This window comes from Psammomys obesus, unplaced genomic scaffold, assembly GCF_907164565.1.
Source record: "Psammomys obesus unplaced genomic scaffold, mPsaObe1.curated_primary_1811, whole genome shotgun sequence".
Taxonomy (NCBI): Eukaryota; Metazoa; Chordata; class Mammalia; order Rodentia; family Muridae; genus Psammomys; species Psammomys obesus.
Window position 1 is genome coordinate 1,195,595 of NW_026596069.1, and position 13,412 is coordinate 1,209,006.

The following is a 13,412-nucleotide window of genomic DNA, read 5'->3' on the forward strand; positions in this document are numbered from 1 at the left end:
GATGAGTTCAAGGCCAACCTGGTCTACAAAGCCAGGACAGGACAGCCAAGGCTACACAGAGAAAACAAAACAAAAAACAATCCTGTCTGGTGATGGAAGGAAAAAAACAAACAACAAAACCACAAACAAAAAAACTTGTCAGGTCCAAGGTTCACTATGCTTAGCATTATTAAAACAAACAGATTTGTTTTGCTTTGACTTTTGAAGGAGGTTTCTCTGTGTAACTGAAACCTGGCTGTCTGTCTCTGATGAGGGATTAAAGGTGTGTACCACCACTAGCCAGGAAGTTTAGATACTTTAATGACTTTTAAGGGAATTTCATTTGAAAATGAAAGCTGGAGATATTGCTTAGTAAAGTGTTTGCTTAGCATTCACAAAACTCAAGAGTTCATTCTGGGTGGTAGTGGCTCATACCTTTTATCTACTAGGGAGGTAGAGGCAGGCAGATCTGAGTTTAAAGACAGTCTAGGCTACAGTTCAAGTTCTGGGACAGCCAGGGCTACAAGAGAGAAACCCTGTCTGGGGATGGCTGGACTTATTACTAAGTTTTGTTTTGATGTGTATAGGTTATATATACGAGTTTCTGTGTATAATGTACATGCAGGTACCTGAAGGGCTAGAAGAGGGAATCAGATCTCCTCAAACTGAAGTTAAAGACTACTTTAAGCTACCAGGTATTGGTGATGGGAACTGAATCTGGGTGCACTGGAAGAACTGGACTGCTGACAGAGCTCTCCAGCCTTCAGAAACATTTCTGCCCATAAATAAACAAACAAACAAATAAATAAGGCAGAATCTCTTTATGTATCCTCTGTCTGTCTGTCTGTCTTGGAATTCAGAGGGATCTGACTGCCTCCGCCTCCCTCCTAGATTTAAATGCATATCTGACCCTGCTTGAGGAGGGGAAAAATACCGTGAGAAAAAATTGATTTGACCTGGTTCTTATTAAAACATTACTATAAAAATTTACCTTTTTAAGTTTTTTCTTAGATGTTGATGAAGCACTTGCATCTTTTTTCACAGCTTTATCTGAAGGCTCCTTTTTCCCATCAGAAGATACATCCCCTAAATTAGCAAGATCGGTCTCATCGCCCACTGAACTACCACTTTCTAGGAGTGCTGCAGCCTCTTCCTCATCGACAAGCAGCTCATCTTCAGACTCAAGAAGCATATTGGGCTCTTGTTCTGTCTGGTCGTCCTTGGTGTCCTTCTCCCCATCTTCACCTGACTTGTCTTCTTGTTCTTTACCCTCAGCTGGACTCTCAGTCTTCTGAGCACCATCAGTTTTAGACTTCTTATCACTTGGGGATTCTTTCCCATCTGGAGAATAGGATCTTTTCCTAAAATGAGTCAGAGGCACATTTTGTTTGCCAAGTTGAAAAATAAAAACCAATTGTCAGCTTACAAGGTTAATACTGATTCCAATTTGGTAATATCTGTCTAAGCCATGTCAGCTGAGATAAGGAAGATCCACCCTGAATGTGGGTGGTACCATTTCATGGACTGCCTGGGTTTCTGACTGAATAAAAAAGACAGGTAAGGTGAATAGAAGCATTTCTCTTTCTTTACTTCCTGACCACTGATGCAAAGTTTGTGATTAATTTCTTCCATCTCTTACTGCCACTACATCCTTTCTATGATGGACTGTATTTTTTAACTTCCAGCCAAAAATACTGTTCTTTCCTAACATTGCTTTGTTCAGATACTTTGTCATCGCAAAGACTAGTAATTACATAATAGCATGTGAAATTAAATTACCGGGATTTATCTTTCTTCAGTAAGTCAATTCCTCTGTTAGGAATCTGAAAGATAAAAAAATTTCATAAGTTAAATACATTAAAATTTACTAATTTGTAGACTATATAATCAATCAAGTGACAATCTACAACTCTCCTTTATATAATCACTGTGTACAACCATAACCAAGAAAATCTGCCTAGAGTTTAAAATTTCATCTCAACCACTAAAACATGGAAACAGGCAATAAAACATTTTGGTGATATAACTGTACTAATAAACTTTGGAAGATTTGTTCATAAAACAAAACCTGTCTACTGGAAAAAAAAAAAAGGTTCTTTTTAAGATTAAAAAAGAAAAAACAAACAAAAAACAGCAACTTCTTTTTTTTTGAGGCAGGATCTCATTTTTTTTTTTTTTTTTTTTTTTTTGAGTTCTGACTGTCTTGGAACTTGGAGAGCTACCTGCCTCTGCCTCCCAAATGTTAGGAGACAGGGACAGATTTTTTTCATTTAATATGGGTTGTATTTTATAAGGGTTTTGTCTGAATGTATTTAGTGCAGTGCAAGCATGCTTGATGTCCACAGATACAGGGTCAGATCCTAAAAAAGGAGTTGCAATTGGTTGTGAGTCATGTAGGGGATGGAGCTAAACCTGGGTTCTTGCAAGAACAGCAAGTACTCTTAACTAAGTCACATTTCCAAACTTTAAGATTTGTTTTTATGTGTGTCTACCTGTCTGTGTGACTGCATGCCAATTAAGTCCAGGGACTCAGAGACCAGAAAGGTTGCTGCATACCTAACCCTGAGTTACAGGCAATTGTAAAGCACTTGAGTTGGGCACTGGGAACCCAATCCTCTTGAAGGACAACAAGTGTTTTTTAATAGCTGAGTCGCCTCAAGCCCCAAATCTTGTATTTAGTATGCAAAATGAGATTGCTCAGTTGGTACTGGTGGCTGACCCCAAAGCCTAATAACTATATGTGCACAGTGGCACTCACACATCCAAAAATAAATGCAAAAAGGATGGCAGTACACACCTGTTAATTTTAGCACCCAAGGGGGGGGGGGGGGGGGCTGACTTACAGTAAGGCCTAGCTAAGGTTCTTGGCAAAACTCTGTCTATCCTCTCCCTCTCCTCCCCAAAAGGGGGAGAGAAAACATTTTTGTGGCTTTTGCCAGGCATATGGATTTATCACCTTAGCTGTTTAAGAAGCAGAAACAGTAAGATCAGTTGAACCCAGCAGCTTAAGGCAGACTGGGTTACATAGTTAGACCTTGTCCCCTAAGAGATCCAAACTATTAAGCACTACATACCCGCAGCACCAGTTTCTTATATTTTTCAGACAAGTCAACTTTAACACATCTCCCTTGAAACCAAAGTGCCTTCTTTAGACAATGGTCAACCATTGCCATTGCATCTTCTCTGGTTTCCATCTCAATGAAGGCCTGGAGAGACGGAGGGAGAGAAACATACAATGACATTACTTTTCATGAAAATGAACTAAAACCATTTTATTCTACATCATGAAACCATTACAAAACAACACAAACAAACAAACAAAAAAAAACACTCCAATACTCTCCTGAATGAATCTGGGGATTGCACCCCAAGCCTTGTACTTCTGAGCTACATCTCCTGTTCTCTGAATCCTTTATATAAAATTTCCAAAATGAGTAAAGTGAATAAAACTGCTAATTCTGAAAAGCTGGTTGTGGTGACTCATGTTTTTAAGTCTGGCACTATAGAGGCCAAAAGAAAGTGATTCGCTCAAGGGCAAACTGGGCTACATATTAAATTTTAGGACACCAAGACATATTTAGCAAAGCTTACAAAACAAAACAAAGCCTATAATTACTACCCAACTCTGGAAAGCTGGGTGTCTACATATATATCAGATCTGTAAGAAGAAAACTCTAAAAGCAGATTATGTTTCTACTATATGACAAGAGAAAAAAACTTTACTTTCCACTTTGTACTTTTCAAAACTTTAAGGCGTGACCACGAACTAAAAAAATTTAAAATTGCGTATGTTAATGATTCAACCTACAAACTAATGCATTTCTACTACTGACACCTACTCCCAGTAAACCAAACTGTCTTAAAGCATATTAAAAATTACTTTTAAAATCTTATGAATGTGTATTACCTGACTTTTCATCCTCATCAATATGTAATTCTTTATTTTCCCATAAGGCTCAGCAAGCTTGAGGACAGCACTGTCAGAATAGCCAGAATGAGGTAAATTGCTGAGATGGATCACACGTCCAAGTTCTTGCTTTTGATCAAACTTCTGATCTGGTTTTCCTTCAGGTTTCTTAAGAAAAAAAAAAAAAGAGAGAGAGAAAGAAAGAAAAGGACATTTAAAAAAATAATTAAAAAGCAAATAAAAGGTTGACAGACATGCTGTATTTATCAACAGCCTAATTTTAATTAACCAAGGAAACACATTAAATAGTATTTATTAAGCTGATTTCATATAATCTAGAGGAAAGAGAAATTAAAGGCCACTACCTTTATTCTCTTATACTTCTGGGATAAATGAACCCTCACTGGCTTGCCAAATACTAACGCTGGTGTAGTTGTATAATAGTCCACGGCAGCCTGAGCATCTTCTGTGGTTGCCATTTCAATAAATGCCTGAAATTACAGAGAAAGAAATTCCTAAAAATGTTACCCAATTTTCATAACTTTGTTAGTGTATTTAATCATTTTATAGAAAGCAACTTCAATAAAAGACCACTTGTCAAACTGATATTGTACTCAAGAACAACAAACCACGCATCTACTAAAACTCTATTTAGTATTAAGATCTTTTCCTCTGATATTTCAAAATGATTTAAAATTACATGGAACTCTCCATAATACACCATTCAATTTCATCAATAGATGAATGGTATGAAAAACTGATGTCCAACACATACCTCATTAATTTTATTTAAAATCAGATGATTTGAAATGACTCCAAATGGTTCTACCAGTTGTAACAGTTGGTATCTCAAGTTTTTTCCTCGCTGAAAATCCATAATGTGAACAACTCGGCTGGTTTCCTACATATTTTGGACAGATAAAGTCAATAAAAATCCTTTTAAAAACATACTGAGAGTTACATATGTACTTAAGAGGCATTATATATACTTAGCATATGGTAAGCATAACGCCATGGGTTAACACCTAGCATTAATTTGTACACATACAACTTTCACATAAATTTGTTTTTTATTATATGTATGGATATTCCCACTTGAGTGCCTGTGGAGGACAAAAGAGGGTTAGATTCCTTGGAGCTGGAATCATAAATCATTGCAAACTACACAACACGGGAGTTGGCAAACAAACTTGGGTCACCTCCAAGGGCAGTATGTGGTACTAACTGCTGAGCTATCTTTGCCCCTATTAGTCTTTTATCTACTTTGATTTTATGCGCACATGTGTACTTGTGTGTGTAAGGGAGGGAGAGTGAGAGAGAGAGAACACAAACATCAATTTGGGTACGTGAGGAAGGAAAAAACACAATAAAAACATTGCTCTTGTTTGTTTTTTGAGACAAGGCTTCCACAGCCCTGCCTGTCCTCAAACTCACTTTGTAGACAAGGCTAGCCTTGAACTCAGGCCTCTGATTTCAGTGCTGGAATTAATAAAGGTATGTACAATCACACCCAGCTACAACCAAAATGTTCTGTTAAAAAAAAAAAAAAAAAGCTGGATCTGGTGGTAGAGCTACATTGGAGGCAGACCACATGAACAACAGTGTAAGGCCTGCCTAAGCAACTCAATCCAAAACAAAACAAACAAAAACTGTAGTGAAGTACTAAGTACTTGGCCTAACATACCCAAGGCCTTGAGTTTGATTCCCAGTACAAAAAAAAAAAAAAAAGTTTGTCAAAAATATTATGCGTTATTATTACTATTATTTTGCTTTCAAGACAGGGTTTCTCTGTGTAGCCTTGGCTGCCCTAGACTCAACAGGAAAGCCTCCTAGAGTGCTGGAATTAAAGGTATGTGCTACTACACCTGGCTGCCCATTAACTTTTCTTCTATAACCAACCTGAAAAAGTTCTTACTTAATAAAGAAAATTTAAAGCTACACAGCATATTAAATCTTATTGGAATAAATTCATTAATTTTCTCTGAGACAGGATCTCACATGTAGCCCATGTTTTGGCTGACCCCAAAACTCACTATGTAGACCAGGTTAGCCTTGAATTCAGAGATCAAAACTGCCTCTGCCTCCTGAGTGCAGAGATTAAAGCTTTGTGCCACCATGCCAGGACTGGAATAAATAATTCAATAAATCAAAAAGTAGTTATTGTCAAGTTTCAAAATCAGTTTACTGATCCTCATTACTTTCTTTTTCTTCCTCTTCTTCCCTTTTTGTATGTGTGTGTTTAGAGAGAGGTTTTCTATATAGCCCTGACTGTCCTGGAATTTGCTCTGTAAACCAGGATTGCCTTGAATTCAGAGACCCACCAGCCTCTGACGGGATTAAAGGCAGTTGACACCAATGCCTGCCCTTATCACAGTCTTAAAAATTACATGTGCATAGCATATGCGTGGGCATTTACATGCTATGCTGTTAGTGTGGAGGATAGAGAGTAATTTGTAGGTCCTGGTTCTTCACTTCCACCAAGTGGGCCCTGGGATTCACTCAGTTGTTGCTGCTGTTGAACCATTTTTCCAATCCGGATTCTGTTAATGAAAACTATACACACAACTGGCTATCGAAGCTCCTAAGATTCACGTAAAAGCCTAACAGCTTAAAAATATGTACTATTTCTTTTTGAGACAGGATTTTGTAACTGCCTCGGCTGTCCTGAAACTCTCTGCACATCAGAATGACTTCCATTTCTGAGATCTGTCTGCCTCTGCCTCGTGAAAAACAAAAAACATTTTCTTTTGGTTTGTTTTCTTTGGTTTTTAAAGACGAGGTCTCATGGCGCTGGAGAGATGGCTCAGAGGTTAAGGACTTATTACTGTTCTTCCAGAGGTCCTGAGTTCAATTCCCAGCAACCACATGGTGGCTTACAACCATCTATAATGAGCAGATATGGTACCCTCTTTTGATATGCAGGTGTACATGCAGAGAGAACATTGTATAAACAACAAACAAATAGATCTTAAAAACAAAACAAAACAAAAAAAACAAAAACAGATGAGGTCTCATTACATAGCCCTTGGCTGGCCTCAAACTCAAAGAGATCTGCCCGCCCTTGTCTCTTGAATGCTGGGATTAAGTGCACTGCCATCATACCCAGCAAACATAATAGTTTCCAAATTAAAATACCCATCCTGTTACAAGCACTGTGATTAATTAAATTAATAAGCAGTCAGACATGGTGGTACATGCCTTTAATCCTAGTACTTGGAGGCAGAAGCAGGCCTATCCCTGAATTTGAGGGCTGGTCTACAATAGACACTGCAACAGAGAAACCCTGTCTTGAAATTCCCCCAGGCTCCCAAAAATATTCAGTTGATAAGCATTTAAATGGAATCACATTCTCCCAACAGCAACTATAATAAAAGTAATAGCTGTATTACGGACCACTCTGCCTTTTTGCATGTGTCTTGGTCCCTGTAGGTTCCCATTACCAGCACCTGTGTAGAAGGAAAAGAAAAAATTTTTAAAAATTCACAATAAAATTATTTCCTTTAAAATGCAAAGTAGCTTAATTTTAAAAAATGGACTTCTTTCAAATACAAAGGGAAAGACATTTAGAAGTGATTGCCTTTCATGCTATGTTACTTTAAAAGAACTTTTCAAGGAACACTCTTATACAACCATTTACATTAAAAACAGTTATAAGTTTATAGAAAAGTCAGTATGAATTTTATATAATCACCCAGATTTCCTCTTGGTCCAACCGCTGGTCCTCCAAGGTGAAACGAAGGAGGTGGAGGTCCCAGAATTCCTGGTGCTGGGTTTGTAGACTGCTGCAGCATGAATGGATCACCCCTAGGAATAAGAACAAAATAAGTAAAACACAACAAAGAGATTAATCAGAAATGAAGTAACTCTTAATAACATTTTAAACTTTAGAAATATTTGTAAAGAAAGTAGAAAATGTGAAAAGTGAAAAGAAAAATTACATTATTTTCTGAAACTTCCTTATACTGTACTTACAAAAAATAAAATTTTTTGTTTTTTAAAGATTTATTTATTATTTATACAACATTCTGCCTGCACACCAGATCTTACTATAGATGGTTTTGAACCACCATGTGGTTGCTGGGAATTGAACTCAGGACCTTTGGAAGGACAGTAAAAGTCCTTAACCTCTGAGCTATCTCTCCAGCCCAAAATCAAATTCTTACTGGTGAAGAAATATAGAAAATATTTTTACAAAACATTGAAAGTTAAACCTGGATTCCTCACATTGATCTCCTTTATAAACAATGCCTAAAAAATTTTAACTTACATTGTGTGTCCAGTATCATTGTCAGGATTCCATTCTGGGTAGCTTTAAAAAGATCAGAAAATTAATTTTAAAATAAAATGGTTCTTCTCAGAAAGTAGCCTCTTTAAGCCTCTAAAACAGAGATGATTAGTAAAGTTATCTGAGAATCTACATGTCAAAAGCATGAGATATTTCAAAAAGATCTTCACATACCAAATGACTTGGAATGAACCTACAGTACTTGTAAATGAATGCATGTTGAAATGTTCCCTTATTTGTTAAGCTGTAAGCAGGGAAAGTGCTGCACAAAGAATGGATATAGATACATAAAAGTTTCCTTCCCTGATATTAGGTGTAAGAGCAGAGTTAAGCTGTTGTCCCGGAAAGGACGGACAGCCTCAAACGAGTTAGGTAGGTATGGGTAATATGTGCTATAGTGGGCAGTTTCTAAATTCAGAACTAAAGCCATGTATGTCAAAAGCTTTTCATGGACTTCACTTGGTTTCTAGTAATTTCAACTGCTACTCCATATTTTTTGTTCTATAGCATTAGCTATTATCAAAGTGCTATCTTTTCATTAATACTACTGAATTTCTTTGATTAACAGTCTAATGTGTGCATTTATCCTAGAAATTAAAAAGCAAGTAACAAAATACCTTATTGTTCATTAAGACAATTTTAGTTTATCTGTAATTAAATATTATCAGACATTATCAAATGTGACAGTAACACCATATATATATAAATAAATGATGATTATTTCCCAAACCAATAATGGCTGTTTCTGATTCACAATAAGGGATGCTTTATATGTATTTCAAATTCCTACATTTCAAGAAGAAGCTGGCACCGACGACTGTGACTTGCTCCATTGATATGTTGACTCCACTCCTGCAGCAAAGTAAATTAGTAGAATTAACAAAAATTAAAAGCTAAAATATTTTATATGAACCATTAAATTAATATGTATGCAGTATCAGGTTGTACAAATACTTCCTGATTTCATTAAATCACAGTGGTTTATGTTAAAATCATTCCTGAGTCTTTAAAGCTTGATCCTGCCCTCAAATACTCTATGCACATTCTTGGAAAAACTGGATTAACTTGGTCAACATAATAATTGAGACCTCACATTGAAAAGATGTAGCTAAGAAAGATCATGAACAATGGAACTTGAGGTCAGCTGAACACAGTAACTGCTGTGGACCAAACTCAAGTATCCATTGTTATTGGAGCTGATATTTTATAATTTTATAATATTCTGCATGTCCAAATAGCCACATACCTAGACTTCTAGAAAATGGTGTATGAATAATTAGTTTAAAGTAGAATCTTTATTTTCACCTAACCTTTAGGCAAATTCCAAGTATAGCATACTTTCTACTACAGCAAAATCAAAACAAAAACCTAAACAAACATAAAACCAACCAAACAAACAAAAATCCCCAACCCTCCAAAAAAACAACTACCCCATCATCATCACCATCAACAACAAAAGTACTGTCAAAAAAGGCCAACATGATTTAATGGAAATGGCTTATCTAAGAAATGTTCCGCATTTATCAAAAATTAAGTTCCCATGTTTCCCTAAAATAGAATCAATTTTAAGGAGTGCCTTTCCCAAAATTTGAGGGAAACACTATCAATATTTTCTTCTTTGTGATTTATTTTAAAATTCAAGGCAAACTAAGTTTATTTGATTTAATTGTCTTTTCTCTAGGAATAAAAAAAATCCAGTTAACCTTTTATCCAACAGTAAGAGCCAAGAAAGGTAGGTTTTGCTGCCAAAATGCCTTAGTTTATTTCCTAAATTACAATATAACTAGATATGATCTAAGTCTACATTATTTAAATTCATTACAATAGAAGTCTCCTAAGGTGGTCAAAAAACCAAATTAATTAATAAAGGTAGACAAACTATCAGAACAACTGCCAAGCACACGAAGTTATCTATACTGGACTGTTTTAAAAATCTAATTTTTTAATAAGTAGTTTTGATTTTTCACAAATTCCCACAAATCAGGCAATTTCTAAATATCCATTCTTCTTGAAAATAGAATATAAATCATGCAATGTATTTTTTCAAACAGGGGGATTAGAGAGTTTCTTTTAAAGGAAAATAGAGCATTAAATCATACAATTTGCCTTTTATGAAGACTCAAAATAGCACTTTATAAATTGGATACTAATTCCTAAAGTTTTACTTATAACAGTCTTCATGTTTTGTGCTCTAAAAAAAGTTAACTAAAACCCTGTGAAAGAACTGAAATGGAACATAGCCAAACCAAATAGTAATTAGAATGTGAGGTGCTATCAACTACTATTCTTAGTATCTGTAACAACTAGATTGTCTCTCAAAAGCAATAGCTAATAGGAACTTGAGCAATTTCTATACCTGTTATACAGACAGATGAGCTAACGTTTCTACTTGCAACACAACAGACCATTATTAGAAGCCATTTTAAAAATGGCTGTAAGCAAGAAGCACCATGGATAAAGTCACAAAATTCAGAAAAGGGACTAAATGAAACCATCAACCTAAAGAATTTCAGAACAACTTCAGATACAAGTATCTATCCTTAATAAGCAATGTTTTAGGGAAAGCATGCTTCTGAATTTATGGGAAATGGAAAGGACACAGAGCTGAAAATAACCCAATCCCCCATGTCCTTAAGTTTCAAGTTTATGGTAAAAATATGGCTGGTCTTTCAAGTAGTAGAAAGAAGGCCAAGATCAGAAAATCAGTTGTGCACCTCCCAACCCATCCATTATTAATCAGCTCCACTATACTTAATCTCTTAATGTCTAGTTTAAAATGAAGACTAAGAATCCTGCAGGTTTGTTTTTTTTTAAAATCAAAACTTTGCATCTTTCTTGACTCAATTCTAACCTAATTCCTACATGAGATAAAGAACAGGGATTCACTTTTTGAATTCACAAGTTTAGTGAAAAAACTACACTATACTCACATTCGGGTATCTTTTTTTTTTTTTTTTTTTTAACTTTCTGAGGCAGGGTCATAGACGGCCTCTTTGAGTACTGAGATGAAAGACCGGTGCATGGCACCATGCTCTTTTGAGATCGGTAAACTTTTTTTTTTTAACATTTAAATTTATTTATTATTTATTTACTTTATGTGCATTAGTGTGAAGGTGTCAGATCCCTTGGAATGGGCATTACAAACAGTTGTGAGCTGCCATGTGGGTGCTGGGAATTGAACCTGAGTCCTTTGGAAGAGCAGAATAGTGCTCTTAACCACTGAGCCATCTCTCCAGCCCCGAGATATTTAAGTTTTATACTAATCATTCTGGAAGCATTTCCGAAGTGGCAAAATAGAATGCATTTTAAAGACCTAAGTAATACTAAAAGGAAAAAATAGAAACTCAAATGATTATGATTAAAAAAGGTGCAGTGGGCAATTTTCTTCAAGTGAAAGGAACTTGAAAGAAGTCTTGAGATTGTATAGATATGCTACTTAAATGTTTTTAAATGACCTTGAAATAAGAAAAGACTGTTACTTAAAAATTACCTAAAAAAAATAAAATGAAGGCACTCCATCATAACACGTTACATCATTCTTTTCACTTGAACTTTGTAAAATGTAGGCAATTTAACATTACCATTAAGTGAAAACAACAGATTTTCCAAGTTATGCAGTGATACCGGAGAGCAGGATACTTAGTTTTTTTCATCGTCTGTGTCCAGCACAGAATTTTTTTATAAGTTTTATCTTTATCAGTTAACAGTTTATTGCTGAAGTAAATAATTGTTTTTTTAATGAAGCAGATACACAGAAAACATTAGCTAAGTTGAAGCAACTGTAAAACACTAAGAAACTCATGTGCTTAAACTTGTTCCAAATTGGTCTAACCTACAAACACCAATTTTATAAATCCAATGGTTAAGCAAAAGTCCTCTAAAGTAAGTGTTAAATATACCTAATTATTTTGAAAAATATGCAAACTAACTAGAACCCAAGCATTTTTATAGGCTAAAAACATTGTTCAATCCAAAGTGTCAACAAGTATTTCAATTTAAGTCATTAGCCTTCCTTGGGAACTAGAAAGTCGTAAAATTTGGAGAAAAAAATAATAATCTTATACAAAATAGAAACTTTTATCTGACAAATCCTCTTATGGTTCCTTTTTGTGTTCCTTTCATCCAACAAAGATTCACAGTTCTTTAAGATCACTTTCATTTGATCACTGTAACTCCCTTGATTAGGGATTTCTGAGAACACCAGTCATGTAATTTCTGCTTTATTTCTTGGAAAAGAGGTAAAGAACTAACAAAGATGTCAATCAAATTTAATGGACCTTTTTCATTGCAATAATTTGCACTAGACTAAAAGTTTAGTACAGAAAAAAAAGCTAAAATATTCGAGGGCATAGTTAGCACATCTAAAAAAATTGGCAAAAGTAAAAATGTCTAACAAATAAGATTTTCTGACTCTTGAGCTCCAGGTTCTATTTTTTTTGTTGAGACAGGGTCTCACCATGTAGCTCTTGCTGGCCTGAAATTTATTATATAGATCAGGCTGGCCTTGAAATCCACCTGCCTCTGTCTCTCTAGTGCTGGGATTACAGGCTCGAGCCACCACACCCAGCGGCTCTATTTTTTAAATAAAAAAAATCTACAAATCTAAATTTGGCATTTATGTTAATTTATCTGATACAGATTAAAAGATAAAAATGCTGAGATCTATCACAGAAAAAACAATAAAACATAAAAAATTTAACAACAGGGTTTAATGGATTAAAAAAAACACTAAAAAAAAAAAAAATGAAGTTAAAAGAAAGTGATATGAAAAGAAAATGTCCCAGATGTTGCTGTAAAGAAAAACCCTGTAACAGTAACCATTAAATCAATTCATAGTAGCACTTATTCCAGTTAGGTCAGTTACTACAAAAGCACATGGGGGGAAAAATGGATGGTCATAGACCACAAATTAAGCTAGTGAGTGGGGTGCTGCATCATTGACTTTAAGTCAACTGCAATATATACTGAAAAATAGAATTTAAAAATCCCTCTTGAGAATGAGTAACACTGAAAAAGTTGAAAGAGAAGGTCAACATATTTAAAAAGACATTTTGAAAAGGTTTCCATTTTGCCAGATATGATAAAGGAGAGTTTTGTTTTGCTTTTTTCCCCCACAAATAACTATACTAGAAGTACAATAAGCCTAAGTCAGAAAAGATTTTTTTTAAACAAGGAACACAGAGCAGGATACTGTAGTCAATGATTCATCAGAGTCTCTAAAGGGACAGATGCAATAAATAT

General features: G+C 35.2%; 1 protein-coding gene across 6 annotated transcripts in view; it reads right to left on the reverse strand.

The window, feature by feature from the left end:
• Matr3 (matrin 3) overlaps positions 1-13,412 on the reverse strand; it is a 40,251-nt gene that overhangs the window by 5,680 nt on the left and 21,159 nt on the right. For all 6 annotated transcript variants that reach the window (XM_055625639.1, XM_055625638.1, XM_055625640.1 and 3 more), the window contains 10 exons: positions 8,962-9,023; positions 8,154-8,195; positions 7,578-7,690; positions 7,280-7,332; positions 4,662-4,787; positions 4,252-4,377; positions 3,887-4,054; positions 3,054-3,185; positions 1,759-1,802; positions 971-1,340 (listed from right to left, as the gene is read on the reverse strand). In XM_055625639.1, the coding sequence (XP_055481614.1) occupies positions 971-1,340; positions 1,759-1,802; positions 3,054-3,185; positions 3,887-4,054; positions 4,252-4,377; positions 4,662-4,787; positions 7,280-7,332; positions 7,578-7,690; positions 8,154-8,195; positions 8,962-9,023 (1,236 nt within the window). The remainder of the gene's footprint in view (positions 1-970; positions 1,341-1,758; positions 1,803-3,053; positions 3,186-3,886; positions 4,055-4,251; positions 4,378-4,661; positions 4,788-7,279; positions 7,333-7,577; positions 7,691-8,153; positions 8,196-8,961; positions 9,024-13,412) is intronic.